The sequence below is a fragment of the Mesocricetus auratus genome, unplaced genomic scaffold, assembly GCF_017639785.1.
Source record: "Mesocricetus auratus isolate SY011 unplaced genomic scaffold, BCM_Maur_2.0 Super-Scaffold_100014, whole genome shotgun sequence".
Classification (NCBI taxonomy): domain Eukaryota; kingdom Metazoa; phylum Chordata; class Mammalia; order Rodentia; family Cricetidae; genus Mesocricetus; species Mesocricetus auratus.
This window is the reverse complement of record NW_024429197.1, coordinates 4,479,867-4,506,352: the sequence shown is the minus strand read 5'-3', so window position 1 is coordinate 4,506,352 and position 26,486 is coordinate 4,479,867. Positions and strand designations below refer to the sequence as shown.

The 26,486-nt window shown below is 49.9% G+C and overlaps 1 protein-coding gene and 1 long non-coding RNA gene across 4 annotated transcripts in view; one reads left to right on the top strand and one right to left on the bottom strand.

The window, feature by feature from the left end:
- Nucleotides 1-2,820: 2,820 nt before the first annotated feature.
- Tmco4 (transmembrane and coiled-coil domains 4) overlaps nucleotides 2,821-26,486 on the top strand; it is a 77,058-nt gene continuing 53,392 nt past the window's right edge. The window contains exons 1-6 of one of the 3 annotated variants that reach the window (XM_021233532.2): nucleotides 2,821-3,167; nucleotides 6,432-6,569; nucleotides 12,808-12,952; nucleotides 15,204-15,390; nucleotides 22,518-22,692; nucleotides 24,012-24,039. In XM_021233532.2, coding sequence (XP_021089191.1) covers nucleotides 15,212-15,390; nucleotides 22,518-22,692; nucleotides 24,012-24,039 — 382 coding nt within the window. In that variant the 5' untranslated portion in view covers nucleotides 2,821-3,167; nucleotides 6,432-6,569; nucleotides 12,808-12,952; nucleotides 15,204-15,211. Of the gene's footprint in view, nucleotides 3,168-3,898; nucleotides 3,920-6,431; nucleotides 6,570-12,807; nucleotides 12,953-15,203; nucleotides 15,391-22,517; nucleotides 22,693-24,011; nucleotides 24,040-26,486 lie in introns of those variants that run through there. The other 2 variants (XM_005081049.4, XM_021233530.2) reach the window with 2 other exon arrangements.
- On the bottom strand, nucleotides 15,710-16,567 carry LOC121143873. Its single transcript, XR_005881161.1, has 2 exons — nucleotides 16,388-16,567; nucleotides 15,710-15,984 (listed from the first exon to the last, which is right to left on the bottom strand). It is a non-coding gene; the product is annotated as an uncharacterized LOC121143873 (long non-coding RNA).

The following is a 26,486-nucleotide window of genomic DNA, read 5'->3' as shown; positions in this document are numbered from 1 at the left end:
TGGGCTTGGAAGAAATGCCATCGAAAATATGAGACAAACTACAGGAATCAAAAATTCCAGGACTCAGAGATCAGCAGGCTCCAGAAGGGAGAATGATAAAAATGGAATTGGCCTGCTGCCTCCCCCTCCAGCCTTCCCTGCAGGAACCCTGCTAGTGGGAGCACCGGAGTCCCCAGTTGGAGGTGCACCCTCCTGATTAAATGACTACTGCCCTGAGCCTTGGCTTGTGACCCAGACCCACAAGCCCCCAACCAGGGAACGCATCTTTGGGGTCTCTGGGCAAGGGTGGTCTAGCACTACCATCCTCTGGCCCTTGGAAGCTGACCGGGTCCCAACCATCTTCTGGAACGTCAAAGCGTGGAGCCTCTAGAGTACAGTCAAGGCAGTGCTGTCCTGGAGGGGGCAGAGGAATGAGGCTGTGTGACAGGGGGATGTGAGTGGAAGGAACCATTGAGAGACCCTAGGCCCTGGCACACATTGGAGGAAGTTACAAAATGTGTCTAAGTCTTAGTTTACCCCCTTGGAAATAGGAGGGTGGCTCTAGGTTCACTGAGGACTTCACCTTGCCCAAAAAAAAAAATGGTGAAGAATGACAAGGCGGAACACCTGATGCCCTCCTTTGACCTAAAATGAGGGGTGGGGCTATACCTCAGTGTGCCACACTCCCTTGAGACCCTGGGTCCAACCTCCAAAAAAAGAAAATAGAGTCCTTGGCATTTGTCCCCAGTCTGACACACATTTTTAATGTCCACAAGTCATATCCTGGTGATACACAACACATTTTAACCAGTACATGAACATGTATTAAACAGCCTCAAATCACACATGGAGAACACCCTCTCCTTCGCTTCTCTGTGGAGAAGGTGGTTTGATGCCCTCAGACCCTGAAAGGTCACCCAGGAGGAGTCTACCATCCTTTTTTCTGGGTTCTGGGGGACAGAACCTGCCCAGCCAGTGCTCTGCCACTGAGATGTAGCCTCAACCCCCTGTCTCACTTCTTTATTTTGGAGACCTTTAACACACTCTAAATCCCAGAAGGACCTTGGGCCTGTGATCCCCCTGCCTCAACCTCCGCAAGTCCCCACAAGTAACTGTGCTTTCAGCCCTGGTAATCTACTTAGACAAAGGCAAAGCAGGGGGTCGTTAGCTCAGAGCAGCTGCTATCCACTCTGAGGACTCAATGTATGATTTAGCAAATGTATGTTGGAAGGGTTTTTGATTGACAGGAAAGTTGCAGAGACAGTGCAGAGTTCTTAACAAAATTCCATGTGCCCTTTGCCCTGATTTCCAATCTTAACACTGACACATTTATCAAGATTTTAAAAAATCAATTTTGATATATGACTATTGACTAAAGCAGAGACCCCATTGATCAGTTTCCTCATTAATGTCTTTACTGTCCCCAAACCCACTAGAGAACCACTTTATATTGATTGTAACTTAGTTTCTAAAATTATTTTCCGTAATGATTTCATGTATCTATTGTTACTCCTTTCTGAGTTAGCAAATGTTCCTGGTTTGTTTGTTTGTTACTTTTATAATTACATTTATTTACTTATTTATATCAAGACTTTTGCTAAATCAGCTTATGCTAACTGTTGGAAGTTCCTATTTTTCCTATATTTCTCACACCTGAAGGACTGAGAATCTCTTAGTTGCTCAAGCTGACTGGGTACTTCATCCTGGAAGTACTCACTCCTGCCCTGCATTCCTCATAGCCAACAATAGGATCTTTCTAAATTCTGGTTTTTACAGGTCCACTGCAGGGGGAGGGGTCATAATGTCACCTCCATGTGTCAATTGCCTGCCCTTAGTGAAGCCCAGAATCTCAGCTAGAACCCTTCAGCCCTCCATAGCTGATCCTTTTGACTTAGAATAACCTTCCAGCTGTTCTTGGTCCTGATTGGCCGATAAGGAGATCAGGTGGTGGAGGCCCATCGCATTCCAGTAGGGTTCTGAGTCACAGGCTCTGGGCTGGAATGCAGCATGTCTGACGGGCCAACTTGTGTATTTTTCCCACTTACAGCTCCAACCTACCTTCTCCAGGAGGAAGAGCAATGGCCTTAGAGGTCATTCCTTAGGCCATGGTGACTCATATTCAGCTCTGATCAGGATGGCCACCTACTTCCTGGCCTGTAGACTAGGTGTGATGAAAATTCACAGGTTGCCAGGGTAACAAGAGCCATCTTCCGAGTGCTATGACACCTACTGTCCCTGAGGCTGGGCACACAGCAGTGTGTGAGGCCTGGGAGACCTCCATTTCTGGGTCTTTTAAGTTCTAGGGTGGAATAGACAGATTGTAACTGGCAAACAGGAAAGCAGTCAACTTCACAGTGGTAAATACTACGATTAAAATATTACAGGCCTGGCCGGGCGGTGGTGGCGCACGCCTTTAATCCCAGCACTCGGGAGGCAGAGGCAGGTGGATCTCTGAGTTGGAGACCAAACCTGGTCTACCGAGCGAGTTCCAGGACCGGCTCCAAAACAATACAGAGAAACCCTGTCTCGAAAACAAAACAAAACAAAACAAAAAAAAAATATATATATATATGCCTGAATGCCTGGCGTACCAATCAGTGGCCTTAGAACAGGACTTGGCACATAGTAGGTGCTCAGCAAATACTTGTTAAATGGCTAAAGCTGAGTGGGTGGTTAGGGAAGTCTCAAGGAATGGAACCCCAAAGCGGAGGTCCGTGGGGTGTAACAGCCTGGTGTGCAAAGACTGGCAGCCTTAGAGAAAGTGAATGTTGTAAACTTCTTCGCAGAGCAGTTTGCTGGAGGGAGGCTGCTTCTGGGACAGGCTCTTTGAACGTGTGGAGGCACAATTTGGAAACTTCTCCGAGTGTGTGCACATAACCCTCTCCTACCAGCCGAGCCCCTGGCGAGCACTTTCGGCAGAGTCCTGCGCCCCGCGTTCTTGCTTCCTGGGGCGCTGATCCGCGGGTCCCTCCCCGAAACCAGCACCCGGGTGGCGGCTTTGGTGGCTTAGGTGGCGGTGCGCACGGCCCAGCCCGGAAGGTCGGGGCTCTGGGGCTGCGCAGGCGGGACCGGCCTAGGCCGGTACGGGACGGCTGGGTCTGGGCGAGGACGGGCGGGGAGAGCCGGGGATTGAGCAGCCGGGCCTCCAGGATCCAGGTCGTTGTCCCATCGGTCGCTGCCACCTCCAGGTAAGCCCGGCGGGAGCCTCGAGCGCCCCCAGACCGCAGGCGGTGAGCTTTCGGACCCGGAAGTGCTACTAGGACTCTAGTTGGGCGGCAGGAGGGAAACTGATGCCTTCGTAGCCAGCACCCCGGGCACCAAACCACTCCCCTGAAAGACACCGGACAGGCCGGGAAGATTAGAAAGGGTCTTTCCCAAGGCCACTCAGGGTCACTGGACGCCCCCTGCATACCCCAGGAACCCGCTCCTGCCCTCCCAGTCTTCAGACTCAATTCCCAGAGGCCTGGGAAGCCCCTGAGTCCCGGAAAGGTCCGGCCCCTTCCTATTGTGACCGGGGCGTGGCTTCTTGCCAGGCGGGTATTTACAGAACTGGGGACATTTACTGCTACTGATGTGGGAGTAGATTTTACAGCCCAGAAACTGAGGCTGGGGACAGCAGAGTCATTGTGGCCAGGACCAGGCAATCGGAGCAAAGAGGACAACGATGAGCTGACTCCGGAGTTTAACCCAGTGTTAGATTCAAAGTTGGCCTCCTTGATGTCCTTGTCTTTCCCCGGTGTGATCCAGAGTAGAAACAGAGCCTGGCTAAATCTGCAGGTTTGATCCAGAGGCCGCTGCTGCCTTGAAGTAGGAGGGAACACCAAACCCATAAGGCTTCCCAGACCTCCATTCACTCACTATGTACCTGTGTGTGTGTGCACTGCTTAGGCTCTGAAGACACTGCAGTGAACAGCTGTTCCTCACAAGTACAATCCAGAGGGTGAGTCAGCGGGAGACTGGGCAGACAAGACCACCGAAGTCTTCCCAACTACCCAGTATGTGGAGAAGGCAGGGACCCGGGGCCTCTTTCTCAGTTAGAATAGTACCAAACCCTCTGAACAGCCATGCCTCATCGAAGATGATGCTTCCGGCCTCAGTTTCTCACTTCCCAAAGATCTGGGGAATAGGTTAGTGAGTTGAGAGTGTCCTGGACCTAACAGATGCCTCAGTGAACCTAGGAGCCTGGTGAAGTGTGGGACTGCCACTTCCTGGCATATCACCTTGGGTATCTTCTTGGCCCTCCATTTCTTTATAAAGGGATCGGATCTCCTCCTGGTGCCGGAGATACTGTCAGAATGCAAAAGCACAGGACACAGGGGCTCTGCCAAGTCAAAAGTAAATTAAAGCCGAGTGTGGTGGTGCACGCCTTCAATCTTAGCGCTTGGGAGTCAGAGGCCGGCAGGCCTCTGTGAGTTTGAGACTGGTCTGGTCTACAGAATGAGTTCAGAACAGCCAGGGCTATGTAGAGACCCTGTCTAAAAAAAAAAAAAAAGAGGGGGAATTAAAAACATTTGCTTTGGGTGCTGGGGATCAAACACCTCAAACAAACAAAGAGGTCTAGCGACGTGATAACCTGTTCTTAGGCGCAGTGAAGAAACCTTAGAAGCAGAGCTGGGGTGGCTGAGTTCCAGAGGAGGAGGCTGAGGCTCCCTCCAGGGCTGGAAACACAACTTGCGGCCTCACACTCTGCATTTCCGGTTTGTGCACTCAGACAGACTCACACGAGGTGAGACAGTCCAGCTGTGCTCCTCAGCTTCCTGAGTGGCTTCATTTACAAAATAATCTGCCCACAAGCTTGGCAGAGGACTGAAGGAGCAGAGCAGGGCAACATCTGGCTGAGGCCCAGGCTTCATCTTGTGGCTAGGAGGGCATAGCTGAATGGTTTTGGTTGTGATGGCTCAGCCTGTACCTGGATACCATGGCACTGGGAAGGCTGGACCAGAGCCTAGGCTGGCAGATGTGGGACCTCAAGGTAGTCATTACACTAGGCAGTTAATAGTCACCTTATATGCCCTCAGTAGTTTTTGTTTCCTTAGAGGCAGTGTCTCAAGTAGCCCAGGCTGGCCTTGAACTCACTATGTGACCACAGATGACCACCTAGCTCTTCTGATCCTCCTGCCTCCATCTTTTGGGTGCTGGGATAAAGCATGTGTGTCATCACACCTGGTTTTGTGATGCTAAAAATAGAACACAGAGCTTCAGGCAGTCTAGGCAAACACCCTCTCAACTGAGACCTCTGGTCTCTGAGATACTGCTATACAACAAAGATTGGGGGTGCAGGGGAATGGGGGCTTGGCTTCCTTGAACCTGGTACAGCAGGCAGAATTCAGTCTTTTTCCATTTGACCTCCCCACTGGCAGCTGGACCTATGCCATGGTACTTCAGCCTGAAACCTGCCCAGCTCCATGTTTTCTTAGGGTAAAGAGCAGAATTTATGTGTCATGGACTCCTAGGACATTCACCTGCTCCTGCTCTAGCTTCCAGGGCATCTCTGAGTGACTATCAATGGTTTCCTGCCTTCCCTCCTCCCTGCCTCTTTTCCTAATAAACATCTTGCTCATCAGATCTTAGCCTAGCCCTGCTCTGTATTCCAAATGCCCAGCCACACAAGTCATGGGATCTGTGTGTCAGAGGTTAAGCCCAGGAGGACATGAACTCTCAATGCCAGGCCGTGTGTGCAAGCCAGTCTGTGACTTCTAGGATCTGGTCTGAGGCTGCTTGCTAGGTGTCCTGTAACAAAAGCCACTGACAGAAAGAGCCTTTTGAGATATAAAGGCACCTTGTTGGATATAAAGCTTCATTGCCCTTTGCAATGATATACTGAAGTCATCTCTCAGCTGTAGAGAGAGGCATTCATTCATTCAGCACTGTCTCTGCCAGATGCTATCACAGGGTACCTCAAGGGACATGGCCCAAGTGCCACTTTCTAGTTGGAGGAACATCATCTTGATTGGCAGTGGATCTCAACCGTGACCCTCTAATACAGTTCTTCCTGTTGTGGTGACCCCCCCATCATAAAATTATTTTGTTGCTACTTCATAACTAGAATTTTTCTACTGTTATGAATCGTAATGTAAATATCTGCTATTCGACCCCCCCCCTCCGGGAGTCTCCAGCCACAGATGAGAACCATTGATCTTGAGCAAACAAATCAAGGCAGAAGAGTTTTACACAGGGCCAGGGTGATGGGGCTGGAGTGAACCTAGAGCTCTTCCTAGGGACATGGGGGAGTGGAGTGGAGTGACAGGGGCACATTAATGCCCTGGACTTAAGCTGCTGTCTCCCTGACTCTCCTGGCCAGGGAGGCAGGCACACGGAAGAGGTAGGTCTCAGTCTGTGGCTTCAGAGGCTGCAAATCCAGGAAGGCTCATGGCAGCTGAGGCCACAGTAAAATGACAAGGGAAGCCGTACTCTGTGTTTGTTTGTTTGTTTATTCCTATTGTATTTTTCAGTGCTGGGAGCCCTAGTGTGTGCTAGACAAACACTCTGACGCTGAGCTACATCCCCAGCCCAAACTTGGAATCTGAAGTCACATCCACCTAGGGAGCATAGTGGGACTGCCACACGCCGGTGATGTGACCTCCACTTTGGTGAGCATTGGCTTCATCGTGTCAGATGGGCACAGGGATGGTGGTTAACTCATAACGATGCTGTGATACAAAAGGGGTCGTGACAGTTGTCCCCCGCGAGAATCTTACATTCCGTTAGCATGATTACCACGTATAGAAGGCCCCACTTGGACATTGGGACCCAGACCGAGGGAACTGAGTAAGTTAGGATTGGAGACTGAGTGGCTTCGGCGACGGGGTTAGTTGCCCCCTTGATCATCTAGTGGAGAAAGCATTTCAGCTAAGGGACAAACAGAGCAAAGGTCATGGTCCCACAGTGTCTGGGAGACTTAGGACCAGCAGGACAGTGTGACAAAAGCAAAGAGAGGGAGGAGGGGAGAGGTGGGGAGGGTAGTAGGGACATGGGACCAGATTGCCTATGGCCCTGTCACCTTTCTAAAGGCCTTGACTGGGTGAGAAAGGGCTTTCAAGGGTTGGGAGCAGAGGAGTGCAGTGTGACTTCTTTGGGATGGCGCCGTCTTCGTGACATGCAATGAATGGCATAAGTGAAGGCAGAATGACATGGGAAACTAGTGAGGAGGCTCCCCTGCGACCCCCATGAGCAATGGTGGTGGTGTGTGCCAGGGCCCCAGCAGGGAGGGAGGGAGCAATGGGAAATGTGGACACAGACCATGGAGCCTATCGGGCACCCATCCTCCCTTCCTGCCCCACGCCAGGCTGCTGAAGGGGGTTGATAGATGGTACCTCTCCTTCCAGGCCCGACATCTCCTCCTTCTGCAATGTAAGGTGGCTGTCCCAGACCCTCTGGGTTCTTCTGTGTCAGAAGTGTTGCTATGGAGATCACCTAACATACTTCATTTATCTCTAGCTTCCAGCTGAACTTTGAAGTAGAGGTATAGAGTGATTATTCTGTTGGGATGGGGGACGATCAGGGGGAGTAGAGTCCTTGCTTCTAGAAGCATCTTATGATTGTTTGTGTGTGTGTGTGTGTGTGTGTGTGTGTGTGTGTGTGTGTGTGTGTGTTGGAGAGACAGACAGCTTTCAATTACCCTCTTAAAGATTTAAGGAGGACACTGTGGATCTGTGTTGGAATGGACTTTTGAGATAAATGTTTTTCTTGGCTCTGTGCTCTAAGTTTTTAGTCTCCAGCCCTCTCTAGACACTGTAGCCTCTCTCTATAAATTATCTGGTTGTACTGTAGAGTCATCTAAAACTTCACTCATGACCAGGACAAGGAAAGAGACACCTCCTCCTGTGCACATGAGCATACACACACACACACACACACACACACACACACACACACACACACACACATTCCTATCATATCTGACCTTGACTTTCACAGAAAGAGCCGCAGCTGGAAAAACAGAAGTTCATTCTTGTATGGGGTCATACAAAGGCCTGGGCCATGCAATGTTTAGATGGTTTAAAGCATGCTATGAACATGTTTGATGGCCTTTTACATGCTGGCTTTGGGATTTTTCTTCCTCTAGGAAGAAATCACACTGCCTTTTTGGGGGTTGCCAGTCAGCAAATGTCCCCTGGGTGCTCAGCACTGGAGCTCACAGGACACAGGGCTGCCGTCTGTGGAATGATTGGCTCTCAGTCCCACCAGTGACAAACGTCACCTGGCCAGCATTTCCCTTAGTGGTAGATAATGTGCCTGGTTGGCTAAAAGTCACTGTCATCAAGGATCGGAATGAGGTCTTTCCAGAACCATTGTTGTCCTTCACGAGTCTAGGTACACAGCCTCACTGTGGGGGTGATGGCCCTCAGGCTGTAAAAGCTGTTCCTCTGGCAGACAGTGTTCTTCTAGATCAAACATGAACCTTGCTTGAAGTCCCTGGGTGTCTTTATAATACCTGGACTTGATCTAGGAGATGGTGGCTACTCCCTCCATCATGACCTCCTGCCCCGGGTGTTGCTGGGAAAGCCAGGGCACAGAGATGCTGAGACCAGCAGCACACTTTTCTTACCACAGAAGTCCAGTGCTTCCTAGCATCAGTGTCACACGCTCCTGAGGATCTCTGTTTGGGATGGGTCCTGATCTTGACCCACAGCAAGGGATGTAGGCTCCCTGGAGCAGTGCACACAGCTCAGTGGTTCCCCTCACCTATCGCACATTTCTTAGGTGGAGGGGATGGGGCAGCCCAGCCAGTCATAACCTGAACCTGGAGCCACAGGCTCCTTCATCCGTGCACTGTAGATGGCTGAGGTTTGCCTCTGTCTGTTTTACTGACCCTTCTGTTTTGATAACAGGACCTGTTGGTCAAACAAAGGAACATTTCAGTGACCTTGGCCCCACTGAGTGGGATAGGTTACATGGAGCCTAAAACACTTCCTGCACAAGGAGAAAGTAACAGAACTGTTATTTTTAACTTATCTTTTTCCGGTCCAAGAAGACGAATCAGCAGGCAAAGGTGTCTACTGCCAAGCCTGAGGACCTGAGTTTGATGCTGGGGTCCTACACAGTGGAAAGGGAGAACCAGCATCCACCAGTTGCCCTCTGACTTCCACACACGCTCTGCGACATGTGTGCCACACACACACACACACACACACACACACACACACACACACATATGCACGTACAAAGAGAGTGTAATTCTAAGTTAATTGATCTGTCTCCTTCCATTATAATACAATCAATAAGCTCATGACAGAATATGCTGGAAAAATAAAACCCAGTAGCCTCTAGTCCCTTGGCCAACAGAAAGGGGTTACAAACATTTCCCTTCAGATCTTTTTACTCTGCAAACGTTTTGTAAAAACGTAACTGGAGGGCTAAAGAGATGGCCCTGCTGCTAAGAGCACTTGCTACTCCCCCAGAGGACCCCAGTTTGGCTCCCCGCATCCTTGTCAGGTTGCTCACAACTGTTTGTAAACCCAGCTCCAGGGGTCTGATGCCTCTGGACATCTCAGGCACCCACCCGTCTGTCACATGTGCAGACACGTCCCCCCCACACACAAATAAATAAATTTTAAAAAGAGCTCAGATTATGTATCTGACAATATGCTAGGTAGCTACCTCCCTGGTAGGATTAGCGGGGAAGACCATGATTTGTAGCCTTTGCCAATTCCTGTGGTGTAAATGTCCTGGCTGTCAGTTTCAGGCTAACAGCAGCACTGGAGACAGAGCTGGGAAGAGAACTGAGCTCACAGCCAGCACGTCCAGGCCAGCATGAGCCAGCTCCACCCCCATGTCTGCAGGTTCCATCATTTAATGAGGGAACATCTAATGACAGTTGTTCTTCCCAAGCCTCAAAGGTCTCCGTCAGAATCACTTAGGCCGGCTGCTTGGAACCTGTGGCAACTCAGGGCATCATGGTGGGAATGTGGAGTAGAAGAAATCTACTCACAGTAGCCAAGAAGCAGAGAGACAGGAAGTGACGGAGCCAATAGACCCCAGTGACATCACTTCCTTCCACTGGGCTCCACATCTTAAAGATGGTACTATCACCCCACCCAAAGAGATTGCAACAGGCTGAACACCAAGCCCTCTCCACTTGGACATTTGAGGGGCATTCTATAAACATTCAGTAATATTATAAATTTTAAATGTCTATTTTTTCTGATCTTAAAATTGATATTCACTCATTAAGAATTCACACAACACAAACATAAAAGAAAAATAAAATCACCCTGGATTCAGCCTCTATCCCCTTGGAGTGGGCCAAGGCCAGACATCCTGTCAAATGTTCCAGTAGCTCCCTTTCCATGTATACACACACACACACACACACACACACACACACAGCACCTTCTAGAGAGTTCAAAGGGGTTTATGGCAGAAAACAATAGAAACACACTCACATCCCTGACAGTTCACCTTTCAGAAGTGATTTTGGAAAATGTCCTTGTCATGTTTTTTCTCTCTGCATGTTTTTCACACAATTAGATTCATTTTAAATTTCCTCAGTTTTAGGGATTCTTGTGCACTGATGAAGCATTTAAAACTCATTTAGCTTTTAAGGAGGCAAGAAGTAATATTCCTTGCTGGGTGTGTGTGCTGTGTAGTTCCTGACAACTGGACTCAAGCTGGAGTCGTCTGAGGGGAGGGAGCATTTGTGAGAAAATGCCTCCATAAGATCAGGCTGTGGGCAATCCTGTAGAGCATTTTCTTAATTAGTGATTGATGGGGGAAGACCCAGCCCATTGTGAGTACATACTCTCCTGGGCTGATGGTCTTGGGTGCTATAAGAAAGCAGGCTGAGCAAGCCATGTGAGCAGCCCCCCTCCATGGCCCCTGCATCAACTCCTGCCTCCAGGTTCCTGCCCTGCTTGAGTTTACACCCTACTGGCATTCCAGGATGAACTGTAGTATGGAACCGTGAGTGAAATTAATCCTTTCCTCCCCAAGTTGCTTTTGGTCATGCTGTTTCATCACAGCAATAGAAACACTAAGACAGAAATTGGTACCAGGAGTGGGACATTGCTGTGACAGTCTTGACCATGTTTTGGGGAGGATTATAAAAAGATTTTAAAACTTTGAACTAGAAAAGCCATCAAATGCTCTGACCTTGTTGAACTGTTCTATGAGATCTTGGAAAAAAAAAAACAGTATTGGGAGAAATGTAGGCAATGAAGGCCTGGCTTCTGAATCTCCAGAGGGAAGTTTGAGGGTCCCTTGAAGACTTGATTGGAGCCATTGCATATTTTGAAATAAGAATCTGTGGTTGGTCAGCTGGGGCTGAAGAATCAGCTGTGATTAACAAGAGACCAGAACCACTGAGTGAAACCTGTGCTTTGCTGGGGCAATTGATCCTGGCCAGCTGGAGCTGAGAGATTATTGGTAACTAAGAAGAGACCAGCGCCGGGCATTGGTGGCGCACGCCTTTAATCCCAGCACTCGGGAGGCAGAGGCAGGCGGATCTCTGTGAGTTCCAGACCAGCCTGGACTACCAAGCGAGTTCCAGGACAGCCTCCAAAGCCACAGAGAAACACTGTCTCGAAAAACCAAAAAAAAAAAAAAAAAAAAAAAGAAGAGACCAGCGTCACCAGAGGTAAAGTCTTCTGGGAAGTGTTTCCTGAGAGTCAGCACACAGAAGCTGTGGTTCAGTGGTGGCCAGCGTTGTACCTCATGCTGGCAGCTGAACATAGTCATGTGTAAAAGTCTCCCAGGTGGTACTGGTCTGAAAGGCATGAGGGGTCACGGAGAAAAACTGGAGCTTGGCACTGGGAGTGGGCAGGAGTGGCTGTTGGTGCAGGTGGAGCCAGAGTAGCAGTTGAAGGTCCAAGATTGAAGGGGTCATGGAGACAAGTTGAAGTTATGACATCCATGAAGAGAGCCTAGGAGAGGCTATTGGTGGAAGTCCAGCCTATTTGTAGTAGAAGGCCCCAGAACTTTGGAGATGCCAGTGCCATGGTACACAGTAATTTTTTAAGTAGAAGAAAAAAAGGAAAAGAACAAAGCTCAAGAACACTCCCTGCTCTCAAGGCTTCTAAAGCTACACGAAGGCACAGATTGCCAGACAACGCAGAGGCACAGACACCCAGACACACGGACAGTGATGCCCAACAAAGGTGTAAAGGCCCGTGGCCGGGCATAGTACCTCATGGCTGTAATCTTAGCAGTCAGGAGACCCGGGAGGCAGAAGCAGGTGGATCTCTGTGACTTTGGGTCCAGTCTGATCTACATAGTGAGTTCCAGGCCAGTGTCTCTATCTTATAAAAAGATCTCACATTTGAGGACAATCTAAGCAACTTAGTGGACTCTGTCTCATAATGTGTGTGTGTGTGTGTGTGTGTGTGTGTGTGTGTGTGTGTGTGTAAAGAGGAAGGGGAGGGTTGTAGCCCAGTGGTAGAGCTCTTGCCTTGAACACGTGTGAGACAATACTGCAAACAAATGGACAGAGACTGGAATTCAAATTGTTTGATGTTTGAGGGTCCCCTGGGTCGGAACCATCCCTGAGTGATCTCATACATAGCCCCATCTCCCTTTTCAATCTGATGTCTGGTTGGGGTGTGTAAGTTTCCCATCTGAACTCAGCTCATTAACTAGTTCACAAGTAGATAATCCCTGAACAGCTGCTCTACTGGACGCTTCATGAACCTATCGAGCTGCAATACAGAGATAACTCTTGCCTGTGGTGGCCAGGCTAACCTAGGCACCGGGTACAGTCACAGCTGGAGGTCAGGGACGTCTATGAGACAGCCTGAGCTGCGCCTGGCCCTCTGAGTGACCACTTAGTGGGGGACGGCCTGCTGTTCTGCTGGGACAACCCAGGCTAACTGCTCCTTCTCCTATCTGCTCCAGGTTCCACACCCTCTGGACCCATGGCTGGTTTTTCTGGTTTGGTCTCTAGAGCAATTTGCATATTTCCTTGAAGAACCCTCTGAAGCCTAACAGCCTGTCCTGGGACTTAGAGAAAGGGACACCCACGTTGGTTCTCCAGAATTGGGTAAGGACCCTGGAGGCTACCTTCACTGCAGATCCTCGGCAGTGCCTTGAAGTGTCCGTCTCTCTCTCTAACCTAGAGGCCCCACGTGGGGGGGGGGTCATTGTCTTTCTATCTTGGCATAGTCACCCCTATGTCCCCACCAGACAGCCTGTTGTCTGGCACCTGGTAACTGCCGGTACATGCTTCTTAAATCAATAGCAGGTTGGTTTGTATCGGGGATGGATGTTTATAACTGACTTGGACCCTAAGCAAAGACCTTTATGTTTCTCTATGTGCTCTTTTGACTTCTGCTTCAAAATGACGTCAAATGTAAAGGAAGTTACAGAATTATTACTGGAAGGTCCTGTATTCCCTCACCCTCTCTCTGTGAGGCCACTGGATTTAACATGTGAAAAGCCTTCCCTGGGCCATTGGGCCCTGCATGGTCACCATGACAACCCCTACACCAGTGTCTCATCAGTTGGACAACCCTCCATCTCCAGCCATTGGCAGAGCCCTAACTCCCCTGGAGAATCTCTTTAATTCTTCAAAACCCTGTCTCTCTTCTGCCCTGAGATCTGCCACATGCTGTCCCCTCTGCACAGGATCTGCCCTTCTGGTCCACCCACCCTATCTGATCGGCTCTTGTTTGTTCTTCAGGTCTCGACCTAGTCCTTGTCTTTTCTAACCGGGGCTTCATTTTGACAACCCTCCATCTCTTGTCTTACTAGTCCAGTGTTTATCTACCCCGACCCCCTTTTTGAGACAGGGTCTCACTACGTAGCCCTGGCTATCCTGGAACTCACTCTGTAGACCAGGCTGGCTTCTGGGGTGCGTCCTTGCCTGGCTCTTTCCTCCTGCTCCTCATTTGGATGCCTGCCTTCTCCCTGGGGAATGAGGGAGAACGTCCCTGTCTACCTCCCTTCCTCCACCCGTCCACATGAAGAGCACACCAGGCACATGGATCTAAAGTACACCCCTCATGGTTGTTGATCATATGTACACACATGTGACCACCACCCAGGCCAAGATAGGGAACCTTTCCGTCACCCAGGAGCCTCCACGTGTCCTTTGGAGGCACCGTTTCTGTCTCTGTCACTGTTTACTGTTTCTTAGCTACGTGTCCACTACCTACGCTCAGGACCCAGCCACATGCAGTAAGTATGTGGCTTTCTGCTGACTGTGTCTTGTCTAGGGGTGTGTCTCTGTGATGATGGTTCCCTCCAGGATTCTTTCTTTTTCATTGCTATGTAGCATTTCCATGGGCATATGACTCAATCTACACCCTCTATCATAAGTGGTCATTTGGGCTGTTTCTAATTTGGGACTATGGTCACCCCTTGGTGTCCATGTGGGGATTGGTTGTAGAACCACTCACAGACACTCCAAATGTGGCAATGCACAAGAACCCTTGTCTAAAGTGGTGTAGTATTCACGCATAAGCTGCACACATCCAAAGTGGACTCTGAGTCATCCCTAAATGTCATATGTATGTAGCTGTTACTCTGCATTGTTGGGGGACAATGACATACATATCCCAGTACAGAACCAACTATTTCGTGTGTGTGTATGTGTGTGTGTGTGTGTGTGTTCCTGTATGTGCACATACGAATGCTTACATGTGGAGGTCAGAGGTCAACCTCAGGTGTTTTTCTCATTCCTTCTCCACCTTATTCCTTTGAGACAATGTCTCTCTCACTGAGCCTGAACCTCAGCAGCTCAGAGTGATGATGGTTGGCCAGTGAACTCTAGATACTTGCCTGTCTCTGTGCCTGGCCTGTACTGCGGAGGCTGGCCTCAAACTCACAAAGATCGGCCTGCCTTGGTGTCCCAAGTGCTGGAATTAAAGGTGTGCACCCCGCCCCACCCCTCCCTGGCCTGTATGTGAATAGAGCTGATCATAGTGGCCTAGCCTGTCATCCTGGCATGGGATGTAGAGGTGGAAAGAGCGTGAGTTCAAGGTCATCTTTGGCTATGTAGCAAGTTTGAGGCCAGCCTGGGCTGCGTGAGACCCATCTCAAAACAGAACAAATGAAGGCACCGAACAGAAAGTCATCATCTTAGTGACACTAATGTGTCCGTGTCTTCTTTTACAGTGGTTGTTCTGTGGTCTCACTGGGAGCTCTCGGTCCTTCTGTGTCGGCCTGCCTCGTGTTGGGGTGACAGACAGGCACCATCAATCACAGTTTATGATGGATGAAGGACTCTCATGTCCCTTCGAGGAACCATCTACCGTCCCCTGGAAGCTTCTCACTGGGATTCTCTCTTACAGGGCTGGGAATGGCCACATGGAACAGGCCGCACCCAAGGCAGCCTCTGGCAGCAGAGTCAGCCACAGAGCCAGCCGCAGAAACGGGGTCTCAGCCCCTGGGCCGAGAGCTGACGGAAGCCAACCGCTTTGCTTATGCCGCTCTCTGTGGCATCTCTTTGTCACAGCTGTTTCCAGAACCTGAACAAAGGTGAGTTTCTCTGTCCCTCATAGGAAAGGCCAGGGTTCTTCAGGGAGGTGACAGACACCCAGTAGCCAGTTAGCACCAAGCCCCTCAGGCAACCACAAGCCTCAGGGCACATCCTTGTCTCCAGAAACCAGTCTCAGAAGGGGATAAGGCGCCTCTTGTTCAGTTATCTCTCATGGATGCTGTCTCCTGCATCTTTTGAGCTCCTACTGGGTGCCAGGCACAATTTTCAGTTCATGGAAGGCACTGTATATGTGATAAATGAGACAGATACATTCCTCCCCTCAAGTAGGTCACTGTCTATATAAAGACAAGAGACTTATTCATCCATAAGATGTGTGTTTATTAAGCACTTACCATGTGCTGGACACAGTGCCAGCCTTGCAGATGAAACGGAAAAGCATGAGACCTGGCTCCTGAGCCCCCTTGGTGCTTAGTCCTGGGGGACACCACCCCCAATAGATGTGACAGGGGCAAGCAGAGATGAGGAGTCATGTATGTATCTGATGTCTGTCACTGCTGCTGCCGACCAGGTGTGGGCTTAAATCGTGCATTTGGCGGCAGCGTAGCGGGATGGTTGGGAGGCTGCACTTCAGTCTGCAAGGACGGAAGTTGGGGCAGTTTGGAGACTGAAAGCAGCATGAAGCGAGGGCACAGCCGGGTCTATCTTGTTAGTAGGGCAGAGCTGATAAGGGAACCTGCTTAATGCTAGGGTAAGGGAGAAGCAGGAGCTAACCAACTAACCCTGGGGAAAGAAAGAGGGCCTAGGGACAAGAGATGTCCCTGTGAAAGGGACCACACAGTCTGATGTTCCCCCAAACACTAAGTGGCCTCCTGACTGTGCTGCCTAGCAGCCTGGGTGGCCTCTGAGTGACGTTCCCCAACCTACCCTCACCCCACTGTTGTGCATAGGGCATGCTGCTACTCCCCCAACCCCCTGTGGGTTGCTTCCCAGACCCACCACCCCTGCACCCCGAGCTCCTTGGAAGGCAGAAGTCACCTTTGAATCCCAGGACCGTCCCACAGTTCACTGAAGCCCTGGCCCTCAGTGAAGTCCCTGAAAAAAATGACAGCAATCCTGGCTTCAGATGCAAGGGAACCTTCCAGGGATTCATGCTCGGCTCTCATCACAGCCTGTGACCAGAGGGTGACTTGAGCAGGAGGGTAGCAGCAGTTTAGCTCTGCATCTGTAGGATAAACATCCAGTGCTTAGCACACAGTAGGTGCTCAATATATAATATCTATAGGTGTTTACCAACTCTATACCCTAGTCCCCTTACCCTAGTTTGTAACAAGTCCTTTTCTGTCCCACCAGCCAGCTCCCAAGTAACAACTTGGAGACTTCTTATTAATTATGGAAGCCCAACCTTAGCTTAGGCTTGGCCCACTAAGTCTTTTTTTTTTTTTTTTTTTTTTTTTTTTGGTTTTTACGAGACAGGGTTTCTCTGTATTGTTTTGGAGGCTGTCGGTCCAGCCCAGCCTAGAACTCACAGAGATCCGCCTGCCTCTGCCTCCCGAGTGCTGGGATTAAAGGCGTGCGCCACCACTGCCCAGCGGCCCATTAAGTCTTATGACTTACATTTATATTAACCTACATCTTACCTCATAGCTTCTTACCTTTCTTTCGCCTTTCACCTCTTGTTTCCTCTCCCTCTGGCTGGTGAGTCTACCTTTCTTCGTTCCAGAGTCCTCTCTGTCCTCAGAAGCCCCACCTAACCTCTTCCTGCCAAGCTATTGGCCATTCAGCTTTTTAGTACACCAATCACAGCAAACCACATCATCACACAGTGTACAACTATCCCACAACACTGGTTTCCTCAAACCGTGATGATAACAGTGGAATCTGTTCCTGCCGCCAGGATGCTTCAGGGTACAAGTCCTACAACACAGAACCAAAAGAGAAGCAGTGATGGATGTCTTTCCCTTGTGTGCTAAAAACAAGCAAACAATAACAGAAACTAAAGGCAGATCACTCCCAGTTGATTGTCTGCCTCCAGAGGCACTTGCTTATTTGTAAGATTCCTCATCACAAAATGGCTGCTTCGGTTCTATATGTCCCATCTTCACAGGACTTCTGTCTGTCTTTCTTAATCTGCCCCCACCTCCAGCCCTGACCCAAGGCTTCCTTTTGTGAAATTGGTTAGATCCGGTCACAGGGTCAAGCCTCAGCCTTGGGGTAGTGGTAGGGGTGAGTATTTGGCAGTTTTTGCCATCATGAGACCCAAGAGGCACTGCATTGATGTCACAGAGACAGCAGGGCAGGGGATGTGTGTAGATGACCTCTGCAGAACCTGGCTCAGAGCCACAGCCCTGCACCACACTGGGCATGGTGACATGGGATTGCATTCCCAGCCCTTGTGGTATGAAGGCAGGAAGATCAGGAGCTCAAAGTCATCCTCACTCACATAGCAAATTTGAAGCCAGCCTGGGCTAAGTTAGCCCCTGTTTCAAATGATGATGATAATGATGATGTCATCGTTGTTCCCATAGCCTCCATCTGGCAGTAAAAAACATCCTGGATATTCTGTTCCCAGGCATCTTAGTTACTTTCTATTGCTATGACAAAGCATCAGGACCAAGGCTGCTTATAAAACAAAGAGATTAATCGCTCTTATGGCTTCAGAGGGTTTGAGTCCATGGTTGTGAAGCACAGGCATGGTGGCAGGAACAGCGGAGAACTCATATCTCAAAGCCACAAGCAAGAGGCAGAGAGCACAATGGGGATGACGGGAGGTTTTTGAGACCTCAAAGCTCACTCCCCATGCCACACCTCCTCAAACAAGATTACACCTCCTACTCCTTCCCTAACAGCCACCAAATGGGGACGAAGCATTCAGGTGCCCAAGACTAATAAGGGGCATCTCATTCAAACCACCACACCAGACAACCCATGTCCATCTCCTGCAAGAGTTCAGCTCAACACCTACTCTGTCCCTTACTTGTATCAAGCCTGGGAAGCCAGCAACTCCTCAAAAGCTCCCCTAAGCAGATAAGCTGGATAGCATTCACACACAACAAACCACCACCACCACACCACCACCACCATCAATACCATCACCATCACCACCATCACCACCTCAACCACCTCCACCACCACCATCAATACCATCACCACCACCGCCACCTCCTCCACCACCACCACAGCAACCATCACCATTACCACCACCATCGCCACCACCAAGGACCCTCCAAAGGCAGGTCCTGATGACTGCGACTGCAGGCCTGTCCTGGACACTACTAAAAGGACACTAGGGATGTGAGTTCTGCTCCTGTGTCCCCCAGAATTCTCCCTGGGCTCCCCAGTTTCTCACTGTTTCCCATGCTGTGTTCCAAGTCGCTGCCCATCTGAATTTTAAGGTAAAACACATTTTTTTAAAACTCTCTGTCTTTTTAAAGCCCAGATAGGCTGTTGGATTCTGTTATCTTTAGAAAACATTCAATGGTCTGTTTTTTGGTTTCTTTTTTTTTTTTTTTTTTTTTTTGTCCTCCTGGGACATCAAAGCAAATGTCTGGAATATTTATTTCTTATCTGTCCTGTGAGTGTTCCAGCTGCTGCTCCTTACAATTGGCTCGATTTATTCAAAGGGTAGAGCCAGGCAGGGTGGGGATGAAGGGCAGCAGGGGAGTGCCTGGCTAGCACGCATGAGGCCCCACACCACAAAAACAAAGAGAAATGAAACAAAAAAGGCAAAAATAAAACCAAAGAAGCAGCAGAAAGCCAGCCAGGTGCAGCAGCTCCAGGGTCAGACTTCTCTCCTGCTGCATGCTCTGAAGCAGAAGAATCACAAGTTCAAGGCCAATCTAGGCTATCTGCTGAGGCCACATCTCAAAAAAAAAAAAAAAAAAAAGGAAAAAGTCAAAACTGGCTGGGCAGACAAAGTTCAGCACAAGCTCCTTCTGCCAAGGCTCGGGTATTTTTTGTTCTCAGGCTGTGGTCTGTGTCAATTATTCTGCTTCACTGATGTTGCCCCAAAGTGGCTACAACAAGGCCATGGCTGTGTGCCAATAAAACTTTATTCCTAAAAGCAGGCCAGGGGCCAGATTCCTGAAGGCTATTGTTTGTGGTTCATGAGGAGAGAAACTTTGGAGGAGGAATGAGGAAGCCAAGAATCCAAGGAAGCCCTGCCTGTGTTCCCCCTTGGGACCCTGGAGACCTTGTACCCAAAAGCCAGGGTGCCCTACCTATAAGGATGATCTTAGTGAGCGACCAGCACATGATGACCCTGGGTGATGCAGTTCTAGAGAGGGGCTGGCTCCATGGTGGGTAAGCATGGCGGTGGGGGCGCAAGACGAATGTCTGAACCTAGGGCTTAGCATGTCTGGATCTAGGTTGCCAACTCTGGGGGGACTGGGTTGACAATCCTCATGGGGCTGTGGCAGGAAAGACTGAGTCGTGTGATGATCGTCACTGCCTTTAAAGGCTGCTGCTGTCATGTTTCAGTTTTGACGGTGCTGGGGATGGACCCTGACGTCCTACACACACTGTGTGTGCACTTTATCACTGAGCAAAACCCCTGCCCATCACTGCCTTATGTTTGTAACTTTCAAGCCAACCAGCCACAGTTACAGCAATTACCAATACCCTGCCATCTGACTTACTACTTAACTTGTTCAGTGGCTACACTAGCAACACACACACACACACACACACACACACACACACACACACACGCACACACACACACGCACACGCTTTCAACTAGACCATCGTGCTGCTGTTTAACTGTCAACTTGACACAGCCCAGAACCACCTAGGAAAAACCTTACTGTCTAGATGACAACGGCTTGAGGCCATGTCTGTGGAGGACTGTCTCATTGCTGATTGATGTAGGAAGACCCCAGTCCACTGTGGGCAGCACCATTCCCTCTGCATGGGTTCCGAGCAGTGTGAGAGAGAAAACCTAGCCGGGAGCAGCAAACAGGCAAGGATCCATGACTTGTTCCATCTCTGCTTATGACCGTAGATACTATGTTTTAAGTTCCTGTCTTGACTTCCCTGCAATGACAGACTGTTGCCTGGAATCATGAGCCACGTTAACCTTTTCTTCCCTAAGATGTTCTTTTGGTCAGGATACTTTATCACAGAAGTGAAACTAGAGCCACCATTGTAGAAATATGTCGGTAGGAAGAGCCTCACATGTGCCTTTCTTAGCCCAGGACAGATATTAACTCTGTTGATCTTTCCAACACCCCTATGAGCTGGGTTGCATCATTATCACACACAACTATTTTATATTTTAAAAATCCGAGGCAGAGATAGATGGGGTAAGTAGTGGCAACGTCAGTGGCTATGCTCTTTAAGCTGTACTCTTGTGACAAGATAGTTGTTTGGGTCTGGGCCTTTCTTGGCAGACGGCAGGCTAGACTACTCCCTTGGCCCTGAGCCATCCCTGTGCTGCACTGACAGCTCCATCATGTTCAGCCACTTAATCACTCCCGAAGACATCGCCGTCCACACCCACCCGCTATCCCTGGGATGACCCAGTGGGAAGTGAGTTATTTATCTATCACGAGGCCATCACGGGAGATAGCATTTACTGCAGGTCTGCAGATGCCACACACTGCTCCTGTCATTTTATCTTCTTATGTAACTCCTGGGGTGGGTCCCAATGTCACCTTCATTTTATAGCCTTAGAAAATAAGGTGAAGTGGTGCTCCGAGGATTTCCCAGGGCGGCTGGGCGTCACCGTCCAATTCTCACCCTTTTCTCTGTTGTCTCCCTCAGTCACCTCCTATCAGTCACGATGCCGACTGGCATTGCTCAGACATTTCCTGCTTCCTGCGTTCTGCCTTATGAAGCTGGTCTCTTAAACCCATTTTACAGATAAGGACTCAGAGGCACAGACAGAGGACAAGCTACCTTCCCAAGTTGCTGGGGCCCTCTATTTTTCATAGGAATGGAGGAGGGGCTGTTAGCACTACCTGAGCTCTGTACAGCCTTTGGGGCCTACCCTAGCTACACAGGACCACCTTCCCAAGATGTAGCCTGACTCCCCAAGATACCTGGCATAGAGTGAACCCTTGGAACCACTGGGAGGGGGAGGGGACCCCAAATTCAGAATGTCCCGCAGGGTCAATGGCAGTGTCAGCTGAGGTGTCTCTCAAGATGGCAACAGGATGTCCTCCCTCTGCCTAGCCCTGCTCCCTTCTTCCCTTCTGTAGGTGCTGGTCCCCAGTGGGGGTGGGCAGTAATCTCTACTTCAGACCAGATTCTGGTGGCAACAAAGCCATGATTTGGACCCCAACTCCCACCCCACCCCCACTAGCAGCCTTAGAGGTCTCTGCTCCCCAGCAGCCGTAAGGAATGAGATGGGGGGACTGTGTAGTGTAAGGTTGGAGGGCTCCTTGGGTTCCTCCACCACCAGGGATCTCTGAATATCTCTAGGAGTCCACCGATAGCAGCAGAGCCCAGGGCACCTGGAACTCTGCTTCTGGAGTTTAAATGAGGGATCTCAGCTTTAGCCTTTCTCTCTTTCCTTACTTCTTGATGAATTCTGTTCTCCACGCCCTTACCACCCCTCCCTCACCAAAACCTCAGCCCTGCACTGAGGGCAGCCTGCATCAGAAGCCTGGTGTGAACTCTGCATGGTCCCCAAGAAGATACAGGGCACTTCTATCTCAGACCGTGGGGCTCCCCACTCTCCACAGCGGCCCCGTTGTCCCCTGGCAGGCCCTGTGGCAGCGCACCTGCTGGAGTGAGCCCTCCATCTTTACGATGGTCCCTTTCCAGACATGAGTCCATGGTGACATCCAGGCATGTCTCCTGGTTTCCCAAGGCTGCTGTCAGCTCAGCAGGTGACTCTGCTTAGGACTTGGTCCCTCCCTGTGTTCCTCACACATCCCACCACTCCGGAGTGACTTCTGTCCCCTGCTTCCTTATTCCCCTGTGTGGTTCAGGCTCAGGGCACACAGGCGGCAGCAACTGGCTGCCTTCATCCCTGTGTTTCATTTACCTCTTGGTAAAAAGTCTTGGTGAGAACTGAAGACACGGGCCTCGTCACCTATGGTTCTGTTTAGACCGTCTCAGTGTTGGGCCTGTGACTGGACCCCTAACCACAGGCTGACATGTGACCCTGTCCATCCATTATGGGCCTCTCCAAAGGGCTGGGATCTAACTGTGTCTCTTTTAGCCCCTTCTGCACAGAATTTGTGACAGGCCTGGTGAAGTGGCTGCATTTGTCCGAAGCTGTCCTCCCAACCATGACTGCCTTTGCCAGTGGCCTGGGAGGCGAAGGAGCCGACATCTTTGCTCAGACTTTACTGAAGGACCCCATCCTGAGAGGAGACCCTTCAGCAGTCACTCAGGTGCGCTGGCCCCTGGGTGGTGACCCATAGCCGTCCACAACTCCGTCCTCAGAGGCTCCGGCCCCCTCTTCTGGGCCCCACACATGTGGTGCACAGACATACATGCATACAAAACACCCATGTGCATAAAATAAAATAAGCCTTAAAAAGCATTCCAGCCTTCCCCCCTCCCAACTGGAAGTCTTGGAAGCCCTTCTGGTTGTAAGCACTTTGGACACAGGGCACTCAGCCTGTGTCCCTGCCCCAGGAGGCTGTTTGAGAATCAAGTGTGTTAACTTCTGTGAAGGCAAGGCCTCCTCATGAGCACGCTGACTGTTACGTGAATAGCGATGGTTTCTACCGTGGTGATTCAGTATCGGCTGTGACCATCACCGTAATAGATGACGATGGAGTTTTGGATCATGTGCCACTCCAGCTCACGTGACTGAGCTGGAAGGGAAACGACTCATTCTCTGTTCCCAGCAGCCAGCCCCAAGGCTATTTGCATACACATAATAAGGTATCTTTAGGTGGGACCCTCGGGAATATGCACAAAATTGATGTATGTTTCCTGTGCATCTTATACACATAGTCCGAGGGTGATTTTTATACATTTTAATACATCTGTGCACGGCACCACAGTTCACAGTATGGACTTTCTTCACTTGAAAAGTTTTGAAACTGGGAGTTGGATGCTGTTGACATAACTCCAGGTCAGAGGGAATGCAGTGCCCTCTTCTGGCCTCCTCGGGTTCCTGCATGCATGTGGTGCACGTAAATTCACACATGCTCACGTGCATACACAGAAATAAATATTTTATAAAGTATATGGTTTTGGAATTGGGGTTTTGTTTTAATTAGGGATGTTTAACCTGTATAATCATCCCTACTTTATAGTTGAGAAGACTGGGGCAAAGAAGGGTTAAGTTACTTACCCAAGGTCACACAGCTGGTAAGTAACCAAAGCCAGAATTCGAACCTTGGTGGCCTGCCCCCAGAGCCTGCATTCTACCAAGCTATGGTGACTTTTTCTGAAGGAGCAGCTTTGCTGTGTGACCTTGAGCATGTCACTGGCCCTCTCTGAGTGCAGCTTAAGTAGGCAGAAGCTATGGCATGGTCTACTGGTGGCCGGCCATGTGCACAGGGAGAAAGCAGGGCCTTCCCCTCCTCTCGTTGGCCTGCTTAGTACTCGTGCATACAGTTGCTACCTGGCTCGCCACTGTGCCGCAGGGTGGAAAGGTTTTGCCATCTCCACCTGATAAGAGACAGTGCTTATCTGTCACATGAGCTGGGTGGTAGGCTGTCAGCTCTTCACTGATAACTGTCTCCTTTTCCCACAGGACCTTCTGAGCTTCTCACTCAAGGATGGTAAGTGGATTTGTTGCTTTTGTGATGTGGGTGCAGGGGGGGGGAGACAGTGACCACGCTGCACCCGTGTCTGCCCAGTGTGTCTGTTTTTGATGAGAACCATGTCACACTGATGGGATTTGTCTAATTTCTATATCATAACCCTCATATCTGTCCCCTCCCTGCCACTCGGCATCCTAGGGCCACCTGGGTGATAGCTGGGGTCTCCTCACTGTCACTCCAGTCAATGCCCTGCTATCCAATTACATCTCAGTGACATTTCCAGAGGAGCGTGTGGCCACCCTCGTCTCCCTGCCTCATACCCATCAAAGGCTTCCAACACACACAATGTGGCCCTGAAGCCCCCGTGGCTGCTCATCCTCTTCTCTACCTCCTCATTCAATACAGTCACGTCCCAGCCCTGAGTGTGGCTGCTACCAGCTGTGGCTCCTTGCAGCACCCTGGGTGTCCAGTGCTCTCTGGCTCTCTGCACCTTGGAGTCCTTGTGCGCGCGTACACACACACACACACACACACACACACACACACACACACACACACACACACCTTACTCTCTAATTACTCTCTGCATACACTCCAGGCTGGGCACCATGACTTCCTGTCCTTGGTCCGCCCACTTGCTCCATCCTTACCCCCTTTCACTCAGCCGTCACCTACCCTGGTAACAAAACGCCTGACAAGGACAGAGGATTTGTTTTGGCTCACAATCTGATGTCATAGCATCATGGTGGGGAGGCATGGGAGAGACTGTAGCTTTCCTTGGCATATGTCCCATGGTCTTGGTTTTCTCCACCCTTTTGGAGTTCTCCATTGGATTTTAGGCCTAACCCTCACAGCTTCATCTAATGGTCTCTCAGGACCTCCTTCCAGGGGATCTAACTGCCACATATTACCTAGAGTCCACAGTTTCTGGAACTTGGGTACAAGCTTCCATGAGCTGGTAACTCATGCGTCGTGTATACCTGCTGTTAGGGTTTTTATGGTCATGATCAAACGCCGTGATCAAAAAACAAGTTAGGGAGGAAAGGGCTTATTTGGCTCACATTTCCACATTGTAATTCATCTTTGAATGGAGTCAGGACAGGAACTCATGCAGGATAGGAATCTGGAGGCAGGAGCTGATGCAGAGGTCATGGAGGAGTGCTGTTTACCGGCTAGCTCAACCTGCTTTCTTATAGAACCCAGGACCACCAGCCCAGGGATGGCCCCACCCATCAATCACTAATTAAGAAAATGCCCTACAGATGGATGTTACGGAGGTGTTTTCTTAAGGACGTTCCCTCCTCCCAGATGACTTTAACTTGTGTCAAGTCAGCATAAAACTATCCAGCACAGCTGCTAACTAGCTGTCATCTCCTCTATATACCTCGTGCCCAAACCTGGGAAACCACTTCTAGGAAGCTGAGTTCAAGCCAAGAAAGCCTCCTGACATTCGGTTTGAGCTTTTTGAAAATAAATTTTCCATTTTCACAAGTCAGAACCTTCCAAAGATGAGGTCTTCAAACTCTCCAGAAAGGTCCATTAACGCCTGGCTTACAGCGTTCTAGAATTCTCTGGCCTGAAGCTCAGAATCTTCTGGTCAAAGGCCTCTGAGTCGAGTTGTGGGGCACAAGGATGGCCCTCCTTGTCAGTATGCATTTCTTGCATCCGTTGCACTCTTCTCGTTGCTATGACAAAGTGGCTGAGCAAAAACAACCTGAGGATGCCTTCCAGGTGTTCTGACCCCTGGGGTTTCCCCGACTGTGGGAAACTCAGCTGTGTAATTTATGGTTATGGGGGACTGCTTTCCGCTGAGTTTTAGTTTAAAAATAGAGTATTGGAGCTGGAGAGATGACTCAGTGGTTAAGAGCACTGGTTGCTCCTCCAGACACCCTGGGTTTAATTCCCAGTCCTCACATGGTGGCTCACGACCGTTTATAATGCTGTCGGTCCCAGGTAATCCAACATTTCTCTGGCCTCCTCGGGCACGGCACACACACACTTTTTTAAAAAGTTTTTAAAAACCCACCAGCTCAAGGAAGAAAAGGGTTTATTTTTAAATGAAAAGAAGAAAAGGAAGGACCTAACTGCTGTAGGTATAGTGGAGGAGAAGTTTTATTGTAGATAAAAGAGAGAGCATAGGCAGAGGCAGGGACATCTGGGAGAGTCCAGAGTGGACATGACCCTGAACCATGTGAGGGAGGGGCCGCTAGAGTAAAGGGCAAAAGAGAGGGCCAGGCAACAGAATGGCTGGGTTATATAGGAAAGGACATCAGGGGAAGGGCAGCCCAGCTGCTGGGCTGGAGAAGTTTAGGGTAGGGGGTGGGGTGTACCAACCATACCCTGTATCCGGTAGGGACTGAGGGATGCTGGGAGAACCTGGTGGCCAGGTCTGCTTTGATACGTCATTTGATAGGCACCTCGGTCATTTGTCTGGGTTGGAGACTTAACAGTTTTGGCTCATGGTT